General features: G+C 47.0%; 1 protein-coding gene across 3 annotated transcripts in view; it reads left to right on the top strand.

Moving 5' to 3' along the window:
* kiaa1549la (KIAA1549-like a) overlaps nucleotides 1–25,136 on the top strand; it is a 266,633-nt gene that overhangs the window by 174,266 nt on the left and 67,231 nt on the right. For all 3 annotated transcript variants that reach the window (XR_007957416.1, XM_052029051.1, XM_052029050.1), the window contains one exon: nucleotides 10,907–11,034. Coding sequence is in view for 2 of the 3 variants with exons in the window: in XM_052029051.1 (XP_051885011.1) it covers nucleotides 10,907–11,034 (128 nt within the window). In the remaining variant the exon portion in view is untranslated. The remainder of the gene's footprint in view (nucleotides 1–10,906; nucleotides 11,035–25,136) is intronic.

Below are 25,136 nucleotides of genomic sequence, written 5' to 3'. Positions count from 1 at the left end.
TGCTGGCGTTGGCATTGACATCTCATTCTGTGAATAAACAAGTTTGTTGAAAATCGGAATCCTGACTCCAACGTCTTTCCGTCTTTAATAGAGGTGGGTCATGGGGGTAGGCAACCAATCAGCTTGCAGGAGTAGGGTGGGGATTTAAATATTATAATGAGGCAAGGTGCTTCATGTTTAACTTCCATCCTCATTTAACACTGGTTTCCGTGTACACTAAGCCTCAGGAAACCCGGCAGATGAAAGAAAGGAAGGAGTGATGGATGCAGGCAAATGTTTTTATGCTGGCTACCTGTTGATTTGGGTTGCCTGCTTCACTGGATCTCCCGAATCAAACGACTGCCTGAACCTTTCGATCTCGCTCCAGTGACATCTGATCTCCCCTCTGACTTACAATCCTTTCTCAGGCCTCTGAAGTTGCCTCTGGTCTCCCTTCTTACCTCCGATCTTCCCTCTTGCCTCGGACCTGTGACCGACCCCCATTCTCTCCCACCAGTCCTGGCCTTCCCGATATCCTTCCCCCCCGCCTTCATTCCCCGTGGGCCACCTGGTGTGTCCTGGCCACCGCGTACCAAGCTACTTTGTGATCTGGAAGGCAGGGTTGCAGAAGCAGAGATGGGAATAGGCAAGGAATGGCAAATGGAGTTTAATTCAGATAACCCTGAGGTGTTGCATTTTGGAAAGTCAAATCAAGGTAGGACTTTCACAGCGAATGGTAGGGCCCTGGGGAGTTTTGTCGAACAGAGAGACCTTAGTGTGCAGGTACATGGTTCCCTGACAGTGGAGTCACAGGGTGGTGAAGAAGGCTTTTGGCACGCTGGCCTTCATTGGTCAGGGCTCTGATATAGAAGTTGGGAGGTCATGGTGTCGTTGTGCAGACGCTGGTGAGTATTGTGTTCAGTTTTGGTCGCCCTGCCAAAGGAAAGATGTTATTAAACTGGAAAGAGTGCAGAAAAAATTCACAAGGACGTTGGCAGGACTCGAGGGACTAGGTTATATGGAGAGGCTGAACAGGCTAGGACTTTTTTCCTTGGAGCGTAGGAGACTGAGAAGTGATCTCATAGATGTGTATAAAATCATGAGGGGCAGAGATAGGTTGAAGGCACTCAGTCATTTTCCTGGGGTTGGGAAATCAAGAACTAAATTGAGAGGGGGCAGATTTATTATGAACTTGAGGGGCAACTTCTTCACACAGAGGGTGGTGCGTACATGAAACAAGCTGCCAGAGGAAGTGGTTGAGGGCAGGTACAATACAGCATTTAAAAGACACCTTGGACAGGTACGTGGATAGGAAAGGTTTAGAGGGAAATGGGCCAAATGCAGGCAAATGGGACTACCTTAGATAGGCATCTTAGTCAGGATGGACAGGTTGGGCCAAAGGGCCTGTTTCTGTGCTGTATGTACATAGAATATAGAACAAAGGACACTACAGCACAGTACAGGCTCTGCGGCCCATGATGCTGTGATGACATTTTATCCTGCTCTAAGATCTATCTAACCCTTCCCTCCCACATAGCCCCCCATTTCTCTATCATTCATGTGTCTGTCTAAGAGTCTCTTAAATGTCCCTAATGTATCTGCCCCCACAACCTCTGCCGGCAGTGCGTTCCACACACCCACCACTCTCTGTGTTAAAAATTTACCCCTGACGTCCCCCTTATACCTTCCTCCAATCACCTTAAAATTATGTCCCCTCGTGTTAGTCATTGTTGCCCTGGGAAAAAGTCTCTGACTGTCCACTCGATCTATGCCTCTTATCATCTTGTACACCTCTATCAAGTCACCTCTCCTCCTCCTTCTCTCCAAAGAGAAAAGCCCGAGCTCACTCAACCTTTCCTCATGAGACATGCTCTCCAATCCAGGCAGCATCCTGGTAAATCTCCTCTGCACCCTCTCTAAAGCTTCCACATCCTTCCTATAATGAGGCGACCAGAACTGAACACAATGTGTTCCACGCACCCACCACTCTGTGTAAAAAACTTACAAAAATGACGACGATTGTATGAATCTAAGGCGTTTCCAAACACAGCCACTGATTCCTCAAACACACACAGCTTTTACACTGGAAACTGCTGATGATGAGGGAAGGAAGGTTTTATAAATAGAATATACGATCACTTTGGATTTTGATTGCATTTCTTTTATTTCTCTGATGGTGACATCAGCAAAATGGATCTGAAACCAGGTTAGTTACCATGGAGATTTGCAGTGTTAATTCAAAACCTGTTTGAAGGGAATCTCGAGCCGTTCCGAATCGACGATGTGACATTTAGAAGCCCAGTTCTGACCCATCTCTTACATTTCAGCCACTAGCACAGCAAAAACAGTGGTGTGAAGTCTGTGGTCACACATCGAAAGGTAGTGTTTTTGACAGACGGCTTGATGGACTGAATCTTCTTCCCCTGCTAGTCAGCAGTATTCCATACCCGTGAACCATTGACACAGCTCTGCTTCCTCTTCATCCCGATATTTCATGTTAATGGGCCAGTGGCAGTTTTGCATACAGCAGCTGCATACTTTGTGGCTCACATTCCCCAGATAGAAATTTCAGCAGCTGGGGCTTAAAGTAAGGACTCCCTGCTAAGGTACCAGGCTTATGCTGTCATTTAACTAGATCTGTTCAAAAAAGATGCACTCCAAATCATGAGGTCAAAGTCAATGTCAAGTTTGTTGTCATATGCACAAGTGCATGTATATGATAAGTGCATTCCTGGTACTGACCACTCTCTGGGTGAAGAACAGCACAGGTTCTCAGATTCAGTTGGATCTGCGCTGCTCTGTGTCTCAGCTCCATAGACATGTTATCTCTGTGTCTCACAATAACCCTAACAAGGAAGAAAGTCACTCAGTCAGTGGCGCCCAACATCTGTAAGATAAGGTAAGATAAGATATCTTAATTAGTCACACGTACATCGAAACACACGGTGAAATGCATCTTTTGCGTAGAGTGTTCTGGGGGAAGTGTCGCCACGCATCCAGCGCCGACATAGCACGCCCACAACTTCCTACCCCGTACGTCTTTGGGATGTGGGAGGAAACCGGAGCACCCGGAGGAAACCCACGCAGACGCGGGGAGAACGTACAAACTACTTACAGACAGCGGCCGGATTTGAACCTGGGTTGCTGGCGCTGTAAAGCGTTATGCGAACCGCTACACAACCGTGTATGCACAGGTGCAATGAAAAACTTACTTGCAGCAGCATCACAGGCACATAACACAACATTCATAAGAAAAAAAGCATAAATTAAACATAAATTATACGAGAAAGAACAGAATTAGAACAAAAAAAAAGCCCATTGACGTGCAAAGTGGTCATAGTGTTGCTGCACTGAGGTAGTGAGTAGGGTTGTGCAGGTTGGTTCAAAAACTGCTTGGTTTAGAGAGTATGCATTATGAAGAGAGACTGAGGGAGCTAGGGCTTTACTCTTTGGAGAGAAGGAGGATGAGATGAGACATGATAGAGGTGTACAAAATATTAAGAGGAATAGATAGAGTGGACAGCCAGCACCTCTTTCCCAGAGCACCAATGCTCAGTACAAGAGGGCATGGCTTTAAAGTAATGGGTGGGAAGTTCAAGGGAGATATCAGAGGAAGGTTTTTTACCCAGAGAGTGGTTGGTGCATGGAATGCGCTGCCTGGGGTGGTGGTGGAGGCAGGTACATTGGTCAAATTCAAGAGATTACTAGATAAGCATATGGAGGAATTTAAAGTAGAGGAATATGTGGAAGGAAGGGGTTAGATAGTCTTAGGCGAGGTTTAAAGGTCGGCACAACATTGTGGGCCGAAGGCCCTGTATTGTGCTATACTGTTCTATGAATGGTTGGAGGGAAGTAGCTGTTCTTGAACGTGGTGTGGGACTTTAGGCTTCTGTACCTCCTGCCCGATGGGATGACAATATCCACTCTCCTAGATCATGGGAATAGTCTATGAGAGGCTGATTTCAGAAAGGTCAGAGGGGAAGTTAAAAAGGATGGGGTTGGGACCTTCTTCTTAATACAGCAAAACTTCGACGATCCGGCACCTGAGGGTCTTTGGTGGTGCTGGATTAACAGATACTGCACATTACTGGATGTTACTCCAGTTACTCCAAACATACTTTTTTTGCATATCAGAATCAGATTTATTATCACTGACATAAGATGTGAAATGTGTTGTTTTGTGGCAGCAGTACAGTGCAAAGACATAAAATCTATAGATTACAAAAATAAATAGTGCAAAAAAAGAAATAATGAGGTGGTGCTCATGGTTTCATGGCGGAGGGGAAGATGCTGATCCTGAATCGTTGAATGTGGGTCTTCAGGCTCCTGTACCTCCTCCCTGATGGTAGTAATGAGAAGAGGGCGTGTCCTGGATGGTGAGGGTCCTTAATGATGGATGCCCCTTCTTGATGTTTATGTTTATTTATTAGTCACATGTACATCGAAACACATGTGAAAGGCGTCTTTTTGCATTACTGAAAATGTGCTGGGGGCAGCCCGCCAGTGTCGCCATGCTTCTGGCGCCAACGTAGCATGCCCACAGCTTCTAACCCGTACGTCTTTGGAATGTGGGAGGAAACCGGAGCACCCGGAGGAAACCTACGCAGACACGGGGAGAACATACAAACTCCTTACAGACAGCAGTGGGAATCGAACCCGGGTCGCTGGCGCTGGTCTAACCGCTACACTACCGTGTGCGTGCCAACGCCTCTTGAAGATGTCCTCAATGGCGGTGAGGGTTGTGCCTGTGATGTAGCTGGCTGAGTCTACAACCCTCTGCAGCCCCTTGCGATCCTGCACATTGGAGCCTCCATACCAGGTGATGATACAACCAGTCAGAATGCTCTCCACTGTACATCTGTAGAAAGTTGTAAGAGCCTTTGGTGACATACTGAATCTCCTCAAGCTCCTAATGAAGTAGAGTCACTGGCGTGCCTGCACTGTAGTATAATAAATTTCCCAGTGAATCCAGTGAGTTTCAAGGGAGCGGAAAATACACAAGTATTCCAGATCCCGGCTCCTGATCTCCTCACGTTCCTGACCCCTGGTGTTCCGGCCTTGGCCCAAAGTCCTGACCCTATCCCAGGCCACACTTGAGACTCCGGTTTGCATCCTGGACTAATTTTGTAGCCAGAGGCTGGACCACCAGGTTATCCAAACCACTGGATGCCGGATTATTGGAATTTTACAGTTTATGTTAATGATTTGGACATAGATGTGGACAACGCAGCTTCCAAATTTGTAGATGAGTCAAAACTTGGAGGTGCAATGAGGAGGAGAGAAAATGTACCTCAAGGACATGTGAACACATGCAGCTGGAAGAGGCAAAGAGGCGGCAAATGAAATTTGGAGACACAAGAAATCCTGCCGATGCTGGAATCTGGAGCAACACACACACAGTGCTGGGGGAACTCAGCAGGTCAGGCAGCATCCATGGAGGGAAATAAACAGTCGACGTTTCGGGCCGAGACCCTTCATCAGGAATGGAAAGGAAGAGGGCAGAAGCCAGAATAAGGTGGTGGGGGGGGAGGGGGAGGAGCACACGCAGGCAGGGGATAGGTGAGTCCAGGTGAGGGGGGGAAGGTAGTGGGTGGGTGGGGGGGGGGTGGGGAGATGTAATAAGCTGAGAGGTGACAGGTAGAAGAGGCAAAGGGCTGAAGAAGAAGGAATCCAGTAGGAGAGGGCAGTGGACCATGGAATAAAGGATGGGGGAGGGGAGGGGAGGAGATGGGCAGGTCATCAAGGCAGGAGAAGGGAACCACGGGAATTAGGGAAGACAAAGGAGTGGGGGGGGGTGAAGGAAAAGAAGGAATGGGGTTACCAGAAGTTAGAGAAATCGATGTTGCGGCCGTCAGGTTGGAGACTCCCAAGGCTGAATATGAGGTGTTGTTCCTCCAACCTGAGCCTGGCCTCAACGTGGCAGTAGAGGAGGCCGTGGACAGACACGTCAGTGTGGGAGTGGGATGTGGATGGAAGTGGGGGATATGGAAATGAAATTTAATGCTGAGAGATGTGATGTGGCACCTTTTGGTTGGACTAATGAGAAAAGGCAATACAAGTTATTGGGTACAATTCTGGAAGGGTTACAAAAGCAAAGAGTTCTGGGGGTATATTTGCATAGTTCCTGCCAGTGAATTCTACCGAATATGGTTCTTCACGTAAGTTTCCCTGAAGGTTCGATGATATCAATGTGGATTGCCTCTGAGACACACTGTGCACACCCAACACTCAGAGAGTAGTGAATCAGTGGAATTCTCTGCCCAGGGATGCAGTTGAGGCAAGCTCAAATATATTTAAGATACAGTTAGATCGATTTTTGCATAGTAGGGGAATTAAGAGTTATGGGGAAAAGGCAGGTCAGTGGATCTGAGTCCACGGCCAGATCAGCCATGGTCTTATTGAATGGCAGAGCAGACTTCCAGAGCAGACCAGATGGCCTCCTCTTGCTCCTATTTCTTCTCTTCTTATGTTCCTTGAAGGTGGTAGAGCTGGTTGAGAAAGTGGTTAAATAAAGCAGACAGTATTCTGGACTTTGTAACTAACATAGAACAGTACAGTCCTGTCAGTTGTTTTAACATTGTTCCCCCATCACATGGAAGCTGCTCTGTGGGACCAGACGGAGCACGGAATCCTTGGGCAAGTACCGGATCCACAAATGGTCCCACACAAGGTCCTTATGTAAAAGAGCACTTAAAACTGTGGGAGTTTCACACAGTGCTGAGTGTTGGGTGTGCACAGTGTGTCTCAGAGGCAATCCACATTGATATCATCAAACCTTTAGGGAAACTTAAGAACCACATTCAGTAAAATTCACTGGTAGTTTTCAACATAGAACAGTAAGATAAGATAAGATGTTTATTAGTCACGTGTACATCAAAACACACACTGAAATGCATCTTTTGCGTAGAGTGTGCTGGGGGCAGCCCGCAAGTGTCGCCACGCTTCCGGGGCCAACATAGCATGCCTGCAACTTCCTAACCCGTACGTCTTTGGAATGTGGGAGGAAACCGGAGCATCTGGAGGAAACCCATGCAGACACGGGGAGAATGTACATAGTGCTTACAGACGGTGGCCGGAATTGAACCTGGGTCACTGGCACTGTAACCGCTACACTACCGTGCCTGCTCTTCGGCCCACGATGTGCCAATCCTGATGCCAATTTATGCCAAATGTCCTCCTCCTGTGTATCATTCATATCCCTTTGTTCCCTTCATATTCATGTGTCTAAGCGTAGCGACACTTGCGGGCTGCCCCCAGAACACTCAACGCAAAAGACGCATTTCACTGTGTGTTTCAGTGTACATGTGACTAATAAAGATACCTTATCTTATCTCTTAAACTCCACCAAACTGCCTGCTTCCATGACTACCCCTGATAACCCATTCCAGGCATCAACCACTCTGTGTAAAAAAAAATTTGCCCCTCACATTTCCTTTAAATATCCCCGCCCCCTCGAATGTTAAAAGTACAAGGAGTGAGGAAGTCAGGATGAAACTGGTGGGGAAGCATCAGAAGTATTGCATCCCATTCCCAGTGCCACAGAGGAGGTAGCATAGGGGGAAAGGATGAAGGCAGAAGAACCAAAAACAAAAGGAGACGTTTTTTTTACCCAGTGGATCGTTGGGACCTGGAGTGCACTGCTGGGTGGGCTGTGGAGACAGGTTCATTGTTGCATTCAGAAGGGAACGGGATAAGCATCCGAAATGGGGGAATTTACAGGGCCACAGGGAGACAGTGGGAAGTGGGGCCGGCTGGATTGCTCTAACATGGAGCTAGTACACACGCAATGGGTTGAATGGCCTCCTTCCCTGCTGCAACCATCCTGTCATTCAACAAAACTAGAGAGACAGAGGACTGCGGATGCTGGAATCCAGAGGAAAGTCACGATGATGCTGGAGGAATTCAGCAGGCCAGGCAGCGTCCGCGGAGAAAAGCAGGCGGTCAACGTTGCGGGTCAGGACCCTTCTTCAGGACTGAAGATGGGAAAAGGGGAAGCCCAATGTATAGGGGGGAAAAGCTGAGCAGTGATGCTGGAGGAACAGCACCTCATTTTCCGTCTTGGAACCTTGCAGCCTAACAGCATGAACATTGAATTCTCCCACTTTAGGTAACCCCCAAACCCCTTCCCCACAACACCCCCCACCCTCCCCCACCACACTTCTTCTCTTCTTCCCTTTCCTAGCTTTCTTTCTACCCTTTTTTCCTCTCTCTCCTTACCTTTGACCCGTCCCCCGGTGGATCTGCTCTCCCCTCCTCCCCCGCACCTGCCCATCACTATCTCTTACCTGCATCTACCTATCACCACCTTGTGCCCACCCCGCCTCCCCCCTTCTGTCCACCTATCACTGCTCTGCTTTTCCCTCCTATACATTGGGCTTCCCCTTTTCCTATCTTCAGTCCTGAAGAAGGGTCCTGACCTGAAATGTCGACCGCCTGCTTTTCTCTACGGATGCTGCCTGGCCTGCTGAGTTCCTCCAGCATCGTTGTGTTTTTCATTCAACAAAACTACTGTATTGATGAAACAGAAGCAGCTGGCCTCCACACTGTTGCCTTCTTTTCAATGGCCTCTTGGAGTCATAGAGTCATACAGCACGGAAACAGGCCCTTTGGCCCAACTGGTCCATGCCAGCCAAGATGCCCATCCAAGCTAGTCCCATTTGCCAGCGTTTGGCCCATAACCTTCTAAACGTTTCCAATCCGTGTACCTGTCCAACTGTCTTTTAAAAGTTGTTATTGTACCTGCCTCAACCACTTCGTCTGGCAGCTCATTCCACATATATACTACTCTTTGTGTAAAAAAGTTGCCCCTCATTTCCTCTTAAATCTTTCCCCTCTCACCTTAAACCCATGCCCTCTAGTTCCTGATTTCCAACCCTGGGAAAAAGACTGAGTGCATTCACCCTATCTATGCCCCTCATGATTTTATACACCTCCATAAGATCATCTATCAGTCTCCTACACTCCAAGGAATAAAGTTCTAGCCTGTCCAACCTCTCCTTATAACTCAAAGTCAGAGGTCGAGTTTATTGTCATCTGCACAAGTCCATGTACGCACAAGTACAATTAAAAACTTACTTGCAGCAGCACTACAGTTACACAGCATCAGATAAGCAGCATTCACAAGAAAAACATAAATTAAGCACAATTTTTACAAGAAAGAATGCAATTAGAACAAAAAGAAATTTTAGTGCAAAGTGACACATCTCTCAAGTCCAGGCAACATCCCTGTAAATCTCTTCTGCACTCTTTCCAGCTTAGTAACATCTTTCCTACAACAGGGTGACCAAAACGCAACACAATATTTCAAGTGCAGCCTCACCAGCATGACCTCCCAACTTTTAAACTCAGTGCCCTGACTGATGAAGGCCAGCGTGCCATCTTGTTGAAAAGTTCTGGCTGAAAAAACACTGTTGGTACAATAGACGGGAGGTAGCTGCATGGAGCAGTCGTTGGACGGGTGACATCCTTAAAGGAGCAATTATTGTCCACAGACTGATAGCATGTATGACACCTTTGTTACAGAGGCAAAATGGTTTATGGAGCTCAGGGCTCAGGCAGCTGAAGGCACAGCTGCCAGTGGTGGAGTGCTGAATATTGGGGATGTGTAAGAGGCCAGGAGTGGAGGAACATCACCAACTCGGAGGGCTGAAGAACTGGAGGAAGTTACGGGGAATGGGAAAAGCTCTATGGAAGTTTAAGCTGGAGTGATATCGTGCATTCATTAGATGAATAGAGCATTAAAACGGAGAATTAAGTATGAAATATTAAAAGGATAAAGAAGGCTGAGAGTATGAGATAGACAACTGTGGAAGAGGAAAGATGATGAAATATTTAATCTCCCATAATTTGATAAATCCATAAGATAAAGGAGCAGAATTAGGCCATTCGGTCCATTGAGTCTGCTCTGCCATTCAATCATGACTGAATTTTTTTTTCAACCCCCATTCTCCCGGCTTCTCCCTGTAACCCTTAACCCTCTTACCAGTCAAGAACCTATCAATCTCTGTCTTAAGTACACCCAATGACTTGGCCTCCACAGCCCTCTGTGGCAACAAATTCCACAGATTCACCACCCTCTGGCTGAAGAAATTCAGTTATAAAGGGACGTCCCCTTTATTCTGTACCCTCATATCCTAGACTCCCCTACTGACAGAAACATCCTCTCCACCTCTCAGTCCTAAAGGGACGTCCTTTTTATCTGAGGCTGTGCCCTCAGATCCTAGACTCCTCTACTGATGGAAACATCCTCTCCATGTCCACTCTATCCAGGCCTTTCAGTGTTCGGTAGGTTTCAATGAGATCCTCCCTCATCCTTCTGAATTCCATTAAGTACAGGCCCAGAGACATCAAATGCTCGCCATACGTTAACCCTTCCATTCCCTGGATCGTTCTTGTGAAGCTCCTCAGAACCCTCTCCAGGGACAGCGCAGATACAGGGCCCAAAATTGCTCATTTGTAATAATGCAAAAATATTAAGCTAAAGTTGTGTTCCAAATGAAAAGAAAAATGCCTAGTAATTTGTCAAGGAAAAAATTCACAACCTAACAAAAACAACAATTTGTATTTCAGTAGCACCTTTGAAGTGGCAAAATGGCTGAACGTGCTTCACAGAGGTGTTACTGAACAAAACTGTCAAACAACGCACGGGTGTGAGTGGTGAGAAAAAGTCAGTCAAAGAAGGTTTTAAGTGCACTTTAAAGGAACAGGTCCACTTGCATAAAATGAATGCTTCATCCATAATCAACCCATTAATAAATTAAACTCTGCACAGTCCAGGTTGATTATTTTAAACTAATTACATTGGTCATGAGGAGGCAGATGAAAAAAAATGAGGGAAGGAGTGAAACTTACCTTCAAAGGGTATTGGTGTAAGGGTGTGGGGAGACAAGGAACTGTGACATTGTCTTGTTGCTATGGTGACTTACAGCAGGTTGCAGAGCGAGCGGGATTCGATCATCAGTGAACAATCAGCAAATCTCGACTCGACCACCAACACTGCAGAGAAAGCAGCCGCGCAGCAGAAAACTGCGAAAGAGGGCTTGAAGAGGCAGAATGGTGAGTTGAGTTTGGCTGCGTATTTTCCCTTTGCGTTTCTGCTCCTGAGGGGCAGCTAATCTGCGATAAATCACAAACATGCAGAAATTCATGGGGAGTGATTTAATTCTCCACATCAACTTCCACTTACCTCAAACTGACGTGTGGGTGAATAAGGTCTTGTAAACTATTCAGGAGCTTCTCCGCTGAAATATGAAATTTTAATGCTGTTTCGTGGAGTCAAACAGCACAGGAACAGGCCCTTTGGCCCACCAAATCCATGCTGACCCTTTTGCCCATCCACATTAATCCCATTTACAACACAGAACATAGAACAGTACAGCACAAGAACAGGTCCTTCGGCCCACCATGTCTGTGCCGGCAATAATCCCAATTTAAACTTCACATCTGCCTGCATGTGGTCCATATCCCTCCTGTCTAAATGCCTCTTAAACGTTGCTGCCTTATCTGCTTGAGCCATCTCCCCTGGCAGTGCATTCCAGCACCTACAACTCTCTGTGTAAAAAACCTGGTATTGGTGCATTATTGTCACATGTACCAAGGTACAGTGAAAAACTTTTACTTGTGTGCCTTCCAGATAGATCATGCCGTCGATAAGTACATTGAGGTAGTATAAAGAAGAACAGAATAGTGTTGCAGTTATGGAGAAAGTGCAGTGCAGGCAGACAAATAAATCTCATAAATCTCCTTTAACCTTACTCTCACCAAAGTTCTGCCCTCTAGGATTTGACAGTTCCACCCTGGGTAAAAGACTATCTTCCCTCTCATAATTTGCCCACATTTGGACCAAATCCTTCTACAATGAGATAAGATATCTTTATTAGTCACATGCACATCGAAACACACAGTGAAGTGCATCTTTTGCGTAGAGTGTTCTGGGGGCAGCCCGCAAGTGTCGCCACGCTTCCGGCGCCAACATCGCATGCCCACAACTTCCTAACCCGTACGTCTTTAGAATGTGGGAAGAAACCGGAGCACCCGGAGGAAACCCACGCAGTCACGGGGAGAATGTACAATCTCCTTGCAGACAGCGGCTGGAATTGAACCCGGATCGCTGGTGCTGTAATAGCGTTACACTAAGTGTGATGAGTTTAAAAAGAGGTGGGAATGGGGCCACGGTGAATTGAAATGGAGTGTGGGGAACAGAACCAGGTGAACACGCTGCTAAACCGTCAGCATTTCTGAATTATTGGAGTCCAAACTGGCCCCAGGTAATTGGTTTATTATTGTCACACTTTGTTTTGCATGCCATCCATACAGTTCATTTCATCACATCATTACAGTGAGGCAGTACAAGGTAAAAGCAATAACAGAATGCAGAATAAAGTGTTACAGTTGCAGAGAAAGTGCAGGGCAGGCAGACAATAAGGTAGATTGTGAGGTCAAAAGTCCATCTTACCGTAATGAACAGGTTCTGTTTTCACAGGAGTCCTCAAGTCAATTTTGTCCATAAGTTGGAAAATACACAAAAATCACTCGATACGGGGGATCTCTATAGAACTCTGGTTAGGCTGCACTTGGAGTATTGTGTGCAATTCTGGTCACCTCACTATAGGAGGGATGTCAAGGCTTTAGAGAGGGTGCAGAGGAAGTTTACTAGGATGTGGCCTGGATTCGAGGGCATGTGCTATCAGGAGAGGCTGGACAAGCTTGGGCTCTTTTCTCTGGAGAGGCGGAGGCTGAGGGGTGATCTGTTGGAGGTGTATAAAATATGAGGGGCATAGACAGGGTGGACAAGCAATATCTTTTTCCCATTATTGAGCGATCCGATACCAGAGGGCATACCGTTAAGGTGAGGGGGTAGGTTCAGAACAGATGTGAGCAGTACGTTTTTTACTGAGAGAGTGGTGGATGCCTGGAATGCGTTGCCTGATAGGGTGGTGGAGGCAAATTCATTGGGGGCTTTTAAGAGGAGCTTGGATGGGTACATGAATGAGAGGAAAATAGAGGGATGTGGGCATTCTGTAGGTAGGAGGGGCTAGCCATGTCAGCACAACATTGTGGGCCGAAGGGCCTGTTCTGTGCTTTACTGTTCTATGTTCTATGGTAACCAAACCTTCACAGTATTGTAATGAAAAACACCGAAGACTGATGAGAAAGAACATTTACTAAAAGTGGAGAGAGAGCAGAAACTAGTTCTGCTGTTCGTAAGAGTGAATGTACGTACATACATCGGACTCCTAAATTTGATAATATTATGGGAGCTCGTTCGTATGTAGGGGTGTCCCTAAGTTGGGGGTTCGAAACCCGGGAGCGACCTGTAGTGTTTCACACAGAGCCACTTGAGGAAGGAAGTGAAGATTCGGGATTGAGTTTAGGACGAAGGGCCTTGGCAGGAGAAGGTGCAACTCAATGTGATAGGGCAAGAGGTCAGAACTGTAGGAGCACCGTGACTTAAAGCACTTATTAAAACATTAAAAAACACTACTTGAAGTTGACTTGTTGCCAGGAATTAATCTGTCCAGCAAGTAGGAGGCTCCCATCTGCTCTCTCACCTGAACGGTACCACAGCCACTGTTTTGAAGAAGAATTGGGGCCATTTCTCATGTTTCTCCTACAATGTGGAAGGAGACCATTCAGCCCATCGAGTCTATGCCAGCTCTCAGTGTAATCAGTCCCATTCCCCCATTCTTTTCGCCTGTAACCCGTTCTCCCCACATTCCCATCCAACTCCCCCCAGACTGCACCCCTCACCTGCACACCAGGGGCAATTGACAGTGGCCAATTAACCCACCGACCTACAGCGATGAGAGAGGAAACTGGAGCACCCGGGTTAAACCCACATGTTCATCGGGTAATACAACATTGAAACAGGCCCTTTGGCCCAACTCATCCATGCGAACCATGGTGCCCACCAAACCAGAGGGACAACATGCAAGCTCCGCACAGACAGCACCAGAGGTCAGGATTGAACCCGGATCACTTGGAGCTGTGAGGCAGCGGCTCACTCGGTTAACCCCACTGACCAGCATCTATTCTTCACCCAGCAATATTAAGATAAACTGGTTACCTTCTCATTATCACATTACTGTTTGTGGGAGCTTGCTGTGCACAAATTAACTGCCACATTTCCTGTAAGATAACAGTGACTACACTGGAGCGAAGAACTGGAGGAACTCAGCGGGTCAGGCAGCATCTGTGGAGGGAAACGGACAGTCGACGTTTCGGGTCGAGACCCTTCTGCTGGACTGGGAGATGGAGGGGAGAGTAGCCGGTATAAAGAGGCGAGGGGAAGGGGTGGGGCAAGATGATAGGTGGATCCAGGTGAGGAGGGGTGATGGGCAGATGGAGGGGGGGGTGGGGACAGTGACAGGGGCCGGGAGGTGAGAGGTGGAGGTGACAGAGGGCTGCAGATGGTGGGATCTGATAGGAGAGGAAGGTGGAGCCTGGAACCCAATAAGGGGGGTGGGGAGGGCAGATGGGAACAGTGGGGGGGGGGGGTGGGGACCCAGTGGGAGGGGTGTGTGGGTGACGGGCAGATGGATTGGGTGGAGGAGGGGAAAGGAACAGGGTGATGGGGGGGCTGGGCTGGGGTGGGTGTAGGAGGAACTGGGGAGATCAGGAGAGAGAAAAGGGACGGAGGGGGGAGCAGGTTACCTGAAATGGGAGCATTCAATGTTCATGCCATCGGGTTATAGACTCCCCCAGGCGGAATTTGAGGTGCTGTTCCTCCAGTTTGCGTGACTCTATTGGAATTTAGCTTCAGTGACCATGAGATGCTTTATAAATGCGACGTATCCAAAGGGTTAAAGGAAACACAAATGCAGAGACTCGAGTGCTTTATTACTGTCACCTCACTCCCAAGGTCTCTGCGCCCTTGAAGCACACGCTCTCCCACACAGTCAGAGATGTGACAGTAATGCAAGCTGTTTCTTCATATGGAAGGTGGATATTTTCTAGCTGTTACACAAAAAAGGTGGGGAAGTATAACTAAGCTTTCATCCACTCCATAATGACAGAAACAACAGCATAAGATTCTACCTCTAATCCAGATTGGGGTACATGTTATTTTGTACCCAGCGTCGGTTTGCTTCCCAGGTCCAATTCTGTGGATTTTGTTGCTGTTGTATTAGGTGACAAAGCCATTGTGATTTGGAGCACTATTTCATTTGCTTGTTACCCGAGAATTGCATGGCCCCTGTGTAATTAAATCTTACAGCACTGTCACAAGGGTTCTTTCCTCCTAATGCATTTATCGTGCTCCACTGGTTATCAGATGGATGGGTATAACATGGGTTATAGTCCTTATGGAGTTTAGCTGCTCATCCAGAGGCCTCTGCTGGTACTGCCTTAGGAAGTGGGAAACTGATAACTTGGTTTATTATTGTCACATGTACAGTGAAAAACTTTGTTTTGCATGCCATCCATAGAGATCATCTCAGCACATCAGTGCATTGAGTAGTACAAGGGAAAAGCAATAACAGAATGCAGAATGTAGTGTTACAGTTACAGAGAAAGTTCAACGCAGGCAGACAGTGGAGTGCAAGGGCCATGACGAGGTAGATTACGGGGTCAAGAGTCATGTAAGCTCTCATAATTTAACCTTTCAAGTTCAGGTATCAAATTTGAGTAAGAATCTAGAATACAGGTCCAGTCACCATGAAGCTGCCAGATTGTTGTAAAAACCCAAGTTGTTCACTATTAGATAAGATAAGATTTCTTTATTAGTCACATGTACATCGAAACACACAGTGAAATGCACCTTTTGCGTAGAGTGTTCTGGGGGCAGCCCGCAAGTGTCGCCACGCTTCCGGCGCCAACATAGCACGCCCACAACTTCCTAACCCTTACGTCTTTGGAATGTGGGAGGAAACCGGAGCACCCGGAGGAAACTCACACAGACACGGGGAGAACGTACAAACTCCTTACAGACAGCGGCCGGAATTGAACCCGGGTCGCTGGCGTTGTAATAGCATCATGACTATTGTCCTTCATGGAAGGAAATCTACCATACTTAACCCCACTGACCAGCATCTATTCTTCACCCAGCATTAAGATAAACTGGTTACCTTGTCATTATCACATTACTTTTTGTGGGAGCTTGCTGTGTGTAAATTAACTCCCACATTTCCTGAAAGATAACAGTGACTACACTGGAGGAACTCAGCGGGTCAGGCAGTAAGTGTGGAGGGAAATGGACAGTTGACGTCTCGGGTCGAGACCATCTGGACTGGGAGATAGAGGGGAGGCTGGCAGTATAAAGAGGTGGAGGGGAGGGAGTGGGACAAGAGCTGGCAGGTGATGGGTGGATCCAGGCAGATGGAGGAGGGGAGAGTGGGAATAGTGACTGGGAGGTGATAGGTGGAGGTGACAAAGGGCTGTAGATGGTGGGATCTGATAGGAGCATGGAATCAAATGAGGGAGGTGGGGAGGGCAGATGGGAACAGTGGAGGGGACAGGAGCCAGTGGGGGGAGTGTGTGGGTGACGGGCAGATGGAGTAGTGTCATCTGCCACTATAGTCTGGACTATATGTCATAGAATCATGGAAAGAGGCCCTTCAGCCCACCGTCTGTGCCGGCCATTCACACTAATCCTACACTGCTCCCATTTTGTTCTCCCCACATTCCCATCAACTCTCCCCAGACTCCACCACACACCCACACACTAGGGGCAATTTACAGTGCTCAGTTAGTCTACCAACCCGCACGTCTTTTGGGGTGCGGGAGGAAACCGGAGCACCTGGAGGAAACCCATGTGGTCAGAGGGAGAACCTGCAAACTCCACACAGAAAGCATTCAAGGTCAGGATCGAGCTGTGAGGCAGTAAATAAATAGACTATCCTTTTCAACTGGCGTTCCTTGACGCAGGTGTACATGATGCGGTAAATTGCGATACGGACCAAGATATCAAGATTTCTTTATTAATCACATGTACATCAAAACACACAGTGAAATGCACCTTTTGCATAGAATGTTCTGTGGGCAGCCCACAAGTGTCACCACGCTTCCGGCGCCAACATAGCATGCCCACAACTTCCTAACCCGTAAGTCTTTGGAATATGGGAGGAAACCAGAGCGCCCAGAGGAAACCCACACAGACACGGGGAGAACATACAAACTCCTTACAGACAGCGGTGGGAATTGAACCCGGGTCGCTGGCGCTGTAATAGGGTTACGCTAACCGCTACACTACCGTGCCCGCCCTTGCTAGGAACACTAACCCCTCTCGTAATTCGGGGGTCAATAGTACTTTGCTTTTCTTAATGGGAGTGATGGGGGAGGACGAGGAGTGGAGTGTGGCAGGTTTTGTGGGTGAAGTGTATGGGGATGTCCTTTGTTGGACACATCAGTCCAAATGCACAGTTGCCAGATCACAGCCACACCTGCTCCTCTTCTTGAACCCATAGATTTATTTCCACTGCACACTAGGGATTTTGCCAGGAATCACTCTTAACAACTTTTACACAGGAATGCAGGAAAGTAGGAGGTGTAGGCCATTCAGCCCCTCAAACCTGCCCCAACGTTCGATATGATCATGGCTGATCTGTCCCAGGCCTCAACACCTCTCCTGTGCCAGTTTTCCATCACCTTCAATAACCCAGTCTCTCAAAAAATGTATCTCCCTCCTTTTTGAACACCCCCAGTGATCCGGCCTCCCTAATTCTCTGGGGTGGAGAATTCCAGAGATTATCCATCGATTGATAATTGGTTTATTATTGTCACGTATAACCTTTTCCCAGGGCGACAATGGCTAACACAAGGGGACTTATTTTTAAGGTGATTGGAGGAAGGTATAAGGGGGATGTCAGGGGTAAGTTTTTTACACAGAGAGTGGTGGGTGCATGGAACACACTGCCGGCAGAGGTTGTGGGAGCAGATACATTAGGGACATTTAAGAGACTCTTAGATAAACACATGAATGATAGAAAAATAGGGGGCTATGTGGGAGGGAAGGGTTAGATAGATCTTAGCGCACGATAAAATGTCGGCATAACATTGTGGGCCGAAGGGCCTGTACTGTGCTGTAGTGTTTTATTTTCTATGTTCTATGTACTGAGGTACAGTGAAAAACTTTGTTTCGCTTGCCATCCACACAGATCATTTCAAAACATAAATACATCGAGGTAGTACAAGGAAAAAGCAATAACAGAATGCAGAATAAAGTGTTACAGTTACAGAGAAAGTGCAGTGCAGGTTGACAATAAGGTGCAAGCCCATAATGAGGTAGATTGTAAGGTCAAGATCGTACAAGAGGTTCGTTCAATAGCCTTATAACAGCAGGATAGCAGCTGTCCTTGAGTCTGGTGAGACTTGTTTTCAAGCTTTTGTATCTTCTGCCTGATGGAAGGGGGGAGAAGAGAGAATGTCTGGGGTGGGTGGGGTCTTTGACTATGTTGGCTGCTTTCCTGGGGCAGCGGGAAGTGCAGACAGAGTCAATGGAGGGGAGGCTGGATTTCGTGATGTGCTGGGCTGTGTCCACGATCCTGCAGGTTCTTGCAGTCTCGGGCAGAGCAGTTCTCATATTAAGCCGTGATGCATCCAAATAGAATGCTTCCTTTGGTGCATTGATATAAATCGGTGAGGTTCACCAGGGACATGCCAAATTTCTTTGGCCTCCTGAGGAAGTATGGGCGCTGGTTCACTTTTTTGCCCGTGGCGTCTACTTGGTTTGGCCAGGACAGGCTATTGGTGACGTTTACTCCTGGGAACTTGAAGCTCTCAACCATCTCCACCTCAGCACCACTGATACAAACAGGGGCGTGTACTCTGCCCTACTTCCTGAAGTCAATGTCAAACTCTTTAAATGGGACCACGTAGGCAGTGGACAGTAACAGAAGGGGATATCCTCCCTCTAAACCATTCTGGCTTTTGGACAAGTTTATGGCTGTTTAGTAACCTAACACCTCCAACCTGTCTTAACTCCAGGCTGCTTGACACCCTTAAGATCCAGCCGATCTTATTGGATATTTCAGTTGACCCAGCTTAAATAAAATTTAATTTCATAGCACTGTCATATTCCCTGCCTATTTTCTTGCTGCACTAGGAATAGATGTCCACAATGTACATCATTTTTACAATGAAACTTAGTGCTTTTGATTAGGGCTCTGGAATACAACAAAAACAATTTGCTGTGAATTCAGCAGTAGATGAAAATAAAAAAAATGCAGATGCTGGAAGTCTAAATTGGTAAATTGGTTTATTATTGTCACATGTACTGAGGTACAGTGAAGAACTTGTCTTGCATACCATTCATACAGATCAATTCATTATAACAGTACATTGAGATAGTACAGAGGAAAACAATAACAGAATTCAGAATAAATTGTTACAGTTACAGAGAAAGTGCAGTGCAGGCAGACAATAAGGTGCAAGGTCACAACGAGTTAGATTGTGAGGTCAAGAATCCATCTTATCGTACTAAGGAACTGTTCAATAGTCTTGTAACAGCGGGGTAGAAGCTGTCCTTGAGCCTCGTGGTACGTGCTTTCAGGCTTTTGTATCTTCTGCCCTACGGGCGGGGTGAGAAGAGAGAATGTCCGGGGAGGTTAGGGTCTTTGATTATGCTGGCTGATTTACCGAGGCAGCGAGATATGTAGACAGAGTCCATGGAGTGGAGGCTGGGTTCCGTGTTGTGCTGAGCTGTATCCACAATTCTTTGCGGTTTCTTGTGGTCCCGGGCAGAGCAGTTGCCGTGCCAAGCTGTGATGCATCTGGACAGGATGCTTTCTGTGGTGTCTCGATAAAAATTGGTGAGGGTCGATGGGGACATGCCAAATTTCTTTAGCTTCCTGAGGAAGTAGAGGTGCTGGTGAGCTTTCTTGGCCGTGGTGTTTACGTGGTTGGACCAGGACAGGCTATTGGTGATTTTCACTCCCAGGAACTTGAAGTCCTCAACCCTCTCGACCTCAGCACCATTGATGTAGACAGGAGCATGTGCACCGCCCCCTTTCCTGAAGTCACTGATCAGCTCTTTTGTTTTGCTGACATTAAAGGAAAAGTTGTTGTCATGACACCATGTCACTAAACTCTCTATCTCCTTCCTGTACTCTGACTCATCATTATTTGAGATACGGCCCACTACAGTGGTACCATCTGCAAACTGGATCTTATCATATCTGGCCATGTATTCACGAGTGTTTAGGAATAGAGTAGGGGGCTGAGGACCCAGCCTTGTGGGGCACCAGTGTTGGAAATAATCGTGCTGGAGGTGTTGCTGTCTGTTGGTCAGGAAGTCAGGGATCCAGTTACAGAGGGAGGTGTTGAGTCCCAGGTCTCATAGTTTGGTGATGAGTTTGCTTGGAATTATAGTATTGAAGGCGGAGCTGTAGTCAATAAACAATCGTCTAATGTTGGTGTCTTTACTGTCCAGATATTCTGGAGATGAGTGTAGGGCTAGCGAGATGGCGTCTGTTGTAGAGCTGTAAGGTCAAGAGTCCATTTTATTGTACAAAGGGACCATTCCATAGTCTTATAACAGCGGGATGGAGGCTTGTCTTGAGCCTGGTGGTATGTGCTTTCAGGCTTTTGTACCTGCTGCCCGATGGGAGGTGGGGGAGAAGAGAGAATGTCCGGGATAGTTTGGGTCCTTGATTATGTTGGCTGCCTTACCAAGGCAGTGAGGTGTAGACAGAGTCCATGGAGGGGAGGCTGGTTTCTGTGATGTGCTGAGCTGTGTCCACAACTCTCTGTAATTTCTTGTGGTCTCGGGCAGAGCAATTGCCATACCAAGCTGTGATGTGTTTGGATAGGATGCTTTCTATGGTGCATTGATAAAAATTGGTGAGGGCCATGGGGATATGCCAAATTTCTTTACTGTCCTGAGGAACTAGAGGCATTGGTGAGCTTTCTTGGCTGTGGTGTCCACGTGGTTGGACCAGGACAGGCTACTGAAATAAAAACAGAAAATGCTGGAAACCTTTAGCAGGTTAGGCATCATCTGTGGAGAGAGAAACAGTTGAGGATGCAGGACGAAGGATGTAGAGCAGGAGTGAGACCATTGCAGGTGAATCTCCAACCACAGCTGGACAGGGAAGAGTGGGACTAGATAATCGTGCCTCTACACAGCTGGACCATGTTGGAAAGGTGTTGGTGGAGATGATGCCTCCAGAGGTTGTAAAGGAATAAGAGCCTGTCACAGCTACCCGAGATGTCACATATGAGCTTTTTTGTTATCATGGCAGGAAGGGCTCCTCATTGTAAGGATCCAAACACTGAGTTTATGGAATTGGGAGGCTAAGGAGCCATTGGAAACCAGTGGTGGATCCCAATGTGTCTTGTTGACAGAGGCTTTGAGGAACCATTGGCAGATGTTTCAGGGACTGCATGAGTGCAGAAGTTACATGAAGGCAAAAGATGCAGATTCACAGAGGCCAATTGCACAGAAACAGGCCCTTCGGTCCACCCCATCCATGCCGGCCATCCGGTACCTATCCATACTAATCCGATTTACCAACGAGGCAAATGGACTTTACACAGAGGTTGATTCAGAACTGGAGCTCACTGAATGTAGGAGTGGTGGACTCAGAGACAATCAGAGGGAAGTAGGGGAATGGGGCAGGTGGGAGCTATCTGCAGGGAGCTGGAGTGGACCTTGTGGGCGTGCTATGATGACACTGGAAGCGTGGCGACACTTGCGGGCTGCCCCCAGAACACTCTACGCAAATGATGCATTTCACTGTGTGTTTTGATGTACATGTGACGAATAAAGGTGTCTTGTCTTGTCTATTGGTATTGGTATTGTAGGTCTACATAACAATTGGTATTGTGGACCTTGTGGGCTCTACATAACAGTTCTATAATTCGTCAAATGAGCAGCAAATCCAGACCCTGATCTGCAGTGTCATTAATGCGGCAGTTCCTGTTGAGGTTCTGATGAATTATAATCCCCTGATACTGGTTTGGTGATGGTAATTCCATTAAATAGCAGGCAGAGGTGGTTGGAGCCACTCAGTCCCGTGAAAATGTTACCAAGAATGAAGGTTGAAAAAGGCAACTCACCACCACTTGCTCAAGGGGCATATAGAGAGAGGCAAAAATACTGGCTTTGTCAGTGACAACGAAGAAAACGTAAGGTGCCTGAGATGCTAAATTAAGCTGACCAATGTAAATAAAGGGTTAACGGAATACCTGAAGCTATAATGTACTGATATTCAATTTGATGGCAACAATGACCTATTTCACAATAATCTTTTTGAGGTTCTGTTAACCTAAATTAGAACCTCATGCCTCCTGGGGTTACAGGACCTCTCCTTTGTATGATTTCTTGATGCTTTCTCCTGTGGCTGAGCTCTGAACCAAACTTTTATGCGGATTCCTGTGTTAATGCTCCCAACGAGATCAAAGTTTGGAAGCAGTCAGACAGGCCCCCAGAATAGAACATAGAACATTACAGCAGAGTACAGGACCTTTGGCCCACAATGTTGTGCCGACATTTTATCCTGCTCTAAGATCTATCTAACCCTTCCCTCCCACGTAGCCCTCCATTTCTCTATCATTCCTGCGGCTATCTAAGAGGCTCTTAAATGTCCCTAACATATCTGCACCCACAACCTCTGCTGGCAGTGTGTTCCATGCACCCACCACTCTCTGTGTAAAAAACTTACCCCTGACGTCCCCCTTATACCTTCCTCCAATCACCTTAAAATTATGTCCCCTCGTGTTAGCCAATTTCACCCTGGGAAAAAGTCTCTGACTGTCCACTCGATCTATGACTCTTATCATCTTGTACACCTCTATCAAGTCACCTCTCGTCCTCCTTCTCTCCAAAGAGAAAAATCCTAGTTCACTCAACCTATCCTCATGAGACATGCTCTCCAATCCAGGCAGCATCCTGGTAAATCTCCTCTGCACCCTCTCTAAAGCTTCCACATCATTCCCAGAATGAGGTGACCAGAACTGAACACAATACTCCAAGTGTGGTCTGACCAGAGTTCTATAGAGCTGCAACATTACCTCGTGGCTCTTGAACTCAATACTCTGACAAATGAAGGGCAACACACCATACGCCTTCTTAACAACCCTATCGAGAATATAGTGAAGAGGTTCTGTGCATTGCCCAACAAGGACTGAAGCATCTTCAGAGACCAACGAAAGTCTCCCAAAGGAATCTTTAAAAATCCATTTGATTGCATTTGCTATCAACGTCATTCTGGCAAAGGAGACACCCAGAGTGAGATTTAACCAAGCAATGACATGGCAGGTTTGCTCTATATTTGTTAGCACTGAGACATCACAACCGATCTGTGGATACATTTACATTCATTTTTTTGGCAAACTAAATGATTAAATCACACTACAAGATGTCCCAAAATACTTCAAGCCAATGAAGTTACAGACAAGATGCTGGAGGAACTCAGTGGGTCAGGCAGCATCTGTGGAGGGAGATGGACAGTCAACGTTTTGGGTCGAGACCCTTCATTTGGACTGAAAGATAGAGGAGAGATAGTCAGCACAGAAGGGTGAAGGAGTGGAGCACACGATAGGCGGATCCAGGTGACGAGGGGTGATGGGCAGATAGAGGAGGGGAGGGTGGGGATAGTGACAGGGGCTGGGAGGTGAGGGGTGGAGGTGACAGAGGGCTGCAGATGGTGGGATCTGATAGGAGAGGAAGGTGGAGCCTGGAACCAAATAAGGTTGGTTGGGAGGGCAGATGGGAACAGTGGGGGGAGGGGACCCAGTAGGAGGGGTGTGTGGGTGACGGACAGATGAATTGGGTGGAGGAGGGGGAAAGATACAGGGTGATGGGGGCTGGGGTGGGTGTAGGAGGAACTGGGTAGATCAGGAGGAGAGAGTAAAGGGACGGGGGGGGGGGGGGGAACAGGTTACCTGAAATTGGAGCCAATGAAGGTGTCTTTGAAGCCCATGCACTGTTCTCTGAGGAATGTGGCAGCTAATTTCCACACAACAAGCTTCTGCAAACGGTGGTGAGGTCTTCTGTATGTGAGTGACAAACATCAGCCAGGACATTCAAAAGGTGCCATGGGAGCTTTTATCTTCACCAGAGGGCAGAGTCTCAGTGAAGCCACACCTCAGTCCTTCTTGCATTTCAAATTACTCCTCTCTTTGTAATCAGCAAGATATCTTTCTCCAAAAATGGCCCCTTACCTTGAAAGCACACACCACCGGGCTCAAGAACAGCTTCTATCCCGCTGTTATAAGACTCTTGAACGGTCCTCTAGTACGATAAGTTGGACTCTTACCCTCACAATCTACCTCATTATGGCCTTGCACCTTATTATCTGCCTGCACTGCACTTCCTCTGTAGCTGTAACACGTTATTCTGCATCCATTTTACGACCTCAATGCACCGATGTGATGAAATGATCTGTATGGATGGCATGTAAAACAAAGTTTTTCACCGTACCTTGGTACATATGACAATAATAAACCAATTCCAATTCCAATACCATTTCCCAAATATAGCTCCCAGTCATTCCATTACTGTGGTGAAGTGTTCCTTGCATTAGCCAACCTGCACTGGAAAATCTCCAGAGACTGACAAAAATCAGTTCCTCATAAAAGTCTATTTGATTTTTACAGCTTGTATTAGCTGTAATATCATTCTGGCAGTGGGGACTTTGCAGAGTGTTGAGATTGAATGCTAAGTCCTGAATGTCAGGTTTTAGATGGAAGATTAAGGCCAGCTACAGTCACCATTACTGAAAACAATTCCACTTCTCTCTCCACTTCAAGATTCTCCTGAAAACTACAAGATATAGGGAGCAGAATTAGGCCATTTGGCCCATTGAGTCTGCTCCGCCATTCAATCATGGCTGATTTTTTCAACCCCATTCTCCTGCCTTCTCCCCGTAAGCTTTAACCCTATTACCAATCAAGAACCCATCAATCTCTGCCTTAAATACACACAATGACTTGGCCTCCACAGCCCTCTGTGGCAACGAATTCCACAGATTCACTGCCCTCTGGCTGAAGAAATTCTTCCTCATATCAGTTCTTTTTATCTGAGGCTGTGCCCTCGGATCCTAGACTCTTCTACTGATGGAAACATCCTCTCCACGTCCACTCTATCCAGGCCTTTTGGTATCCGGTAGGTTTCAATGAGATCCCCTCTCATCCTTCAACACCATCGAGTACAGGCCCAGAGACATCAAACACTACTCAGACTTTAACCCTTTCATTCCTGAGATCATTCTTGTGAACCT

Source organism: Pristis pectinata, chromosome 14 (genome assembly GCF_009764475.1).
Source record: "Pristis pectinata isolate sPriPec2 chromosome 14, sPriPec2.1.pri, whole genome shotgun sequence".
NCBI lineage: Eukaryota > Metazoa > Chordata > Chondrichthyes > Rhinopristiformes > Pristidae > Pristis > Pristis pectinata.
This window is presented reverse-complemented; position numbering and strand designations above follow the sequence as displayed.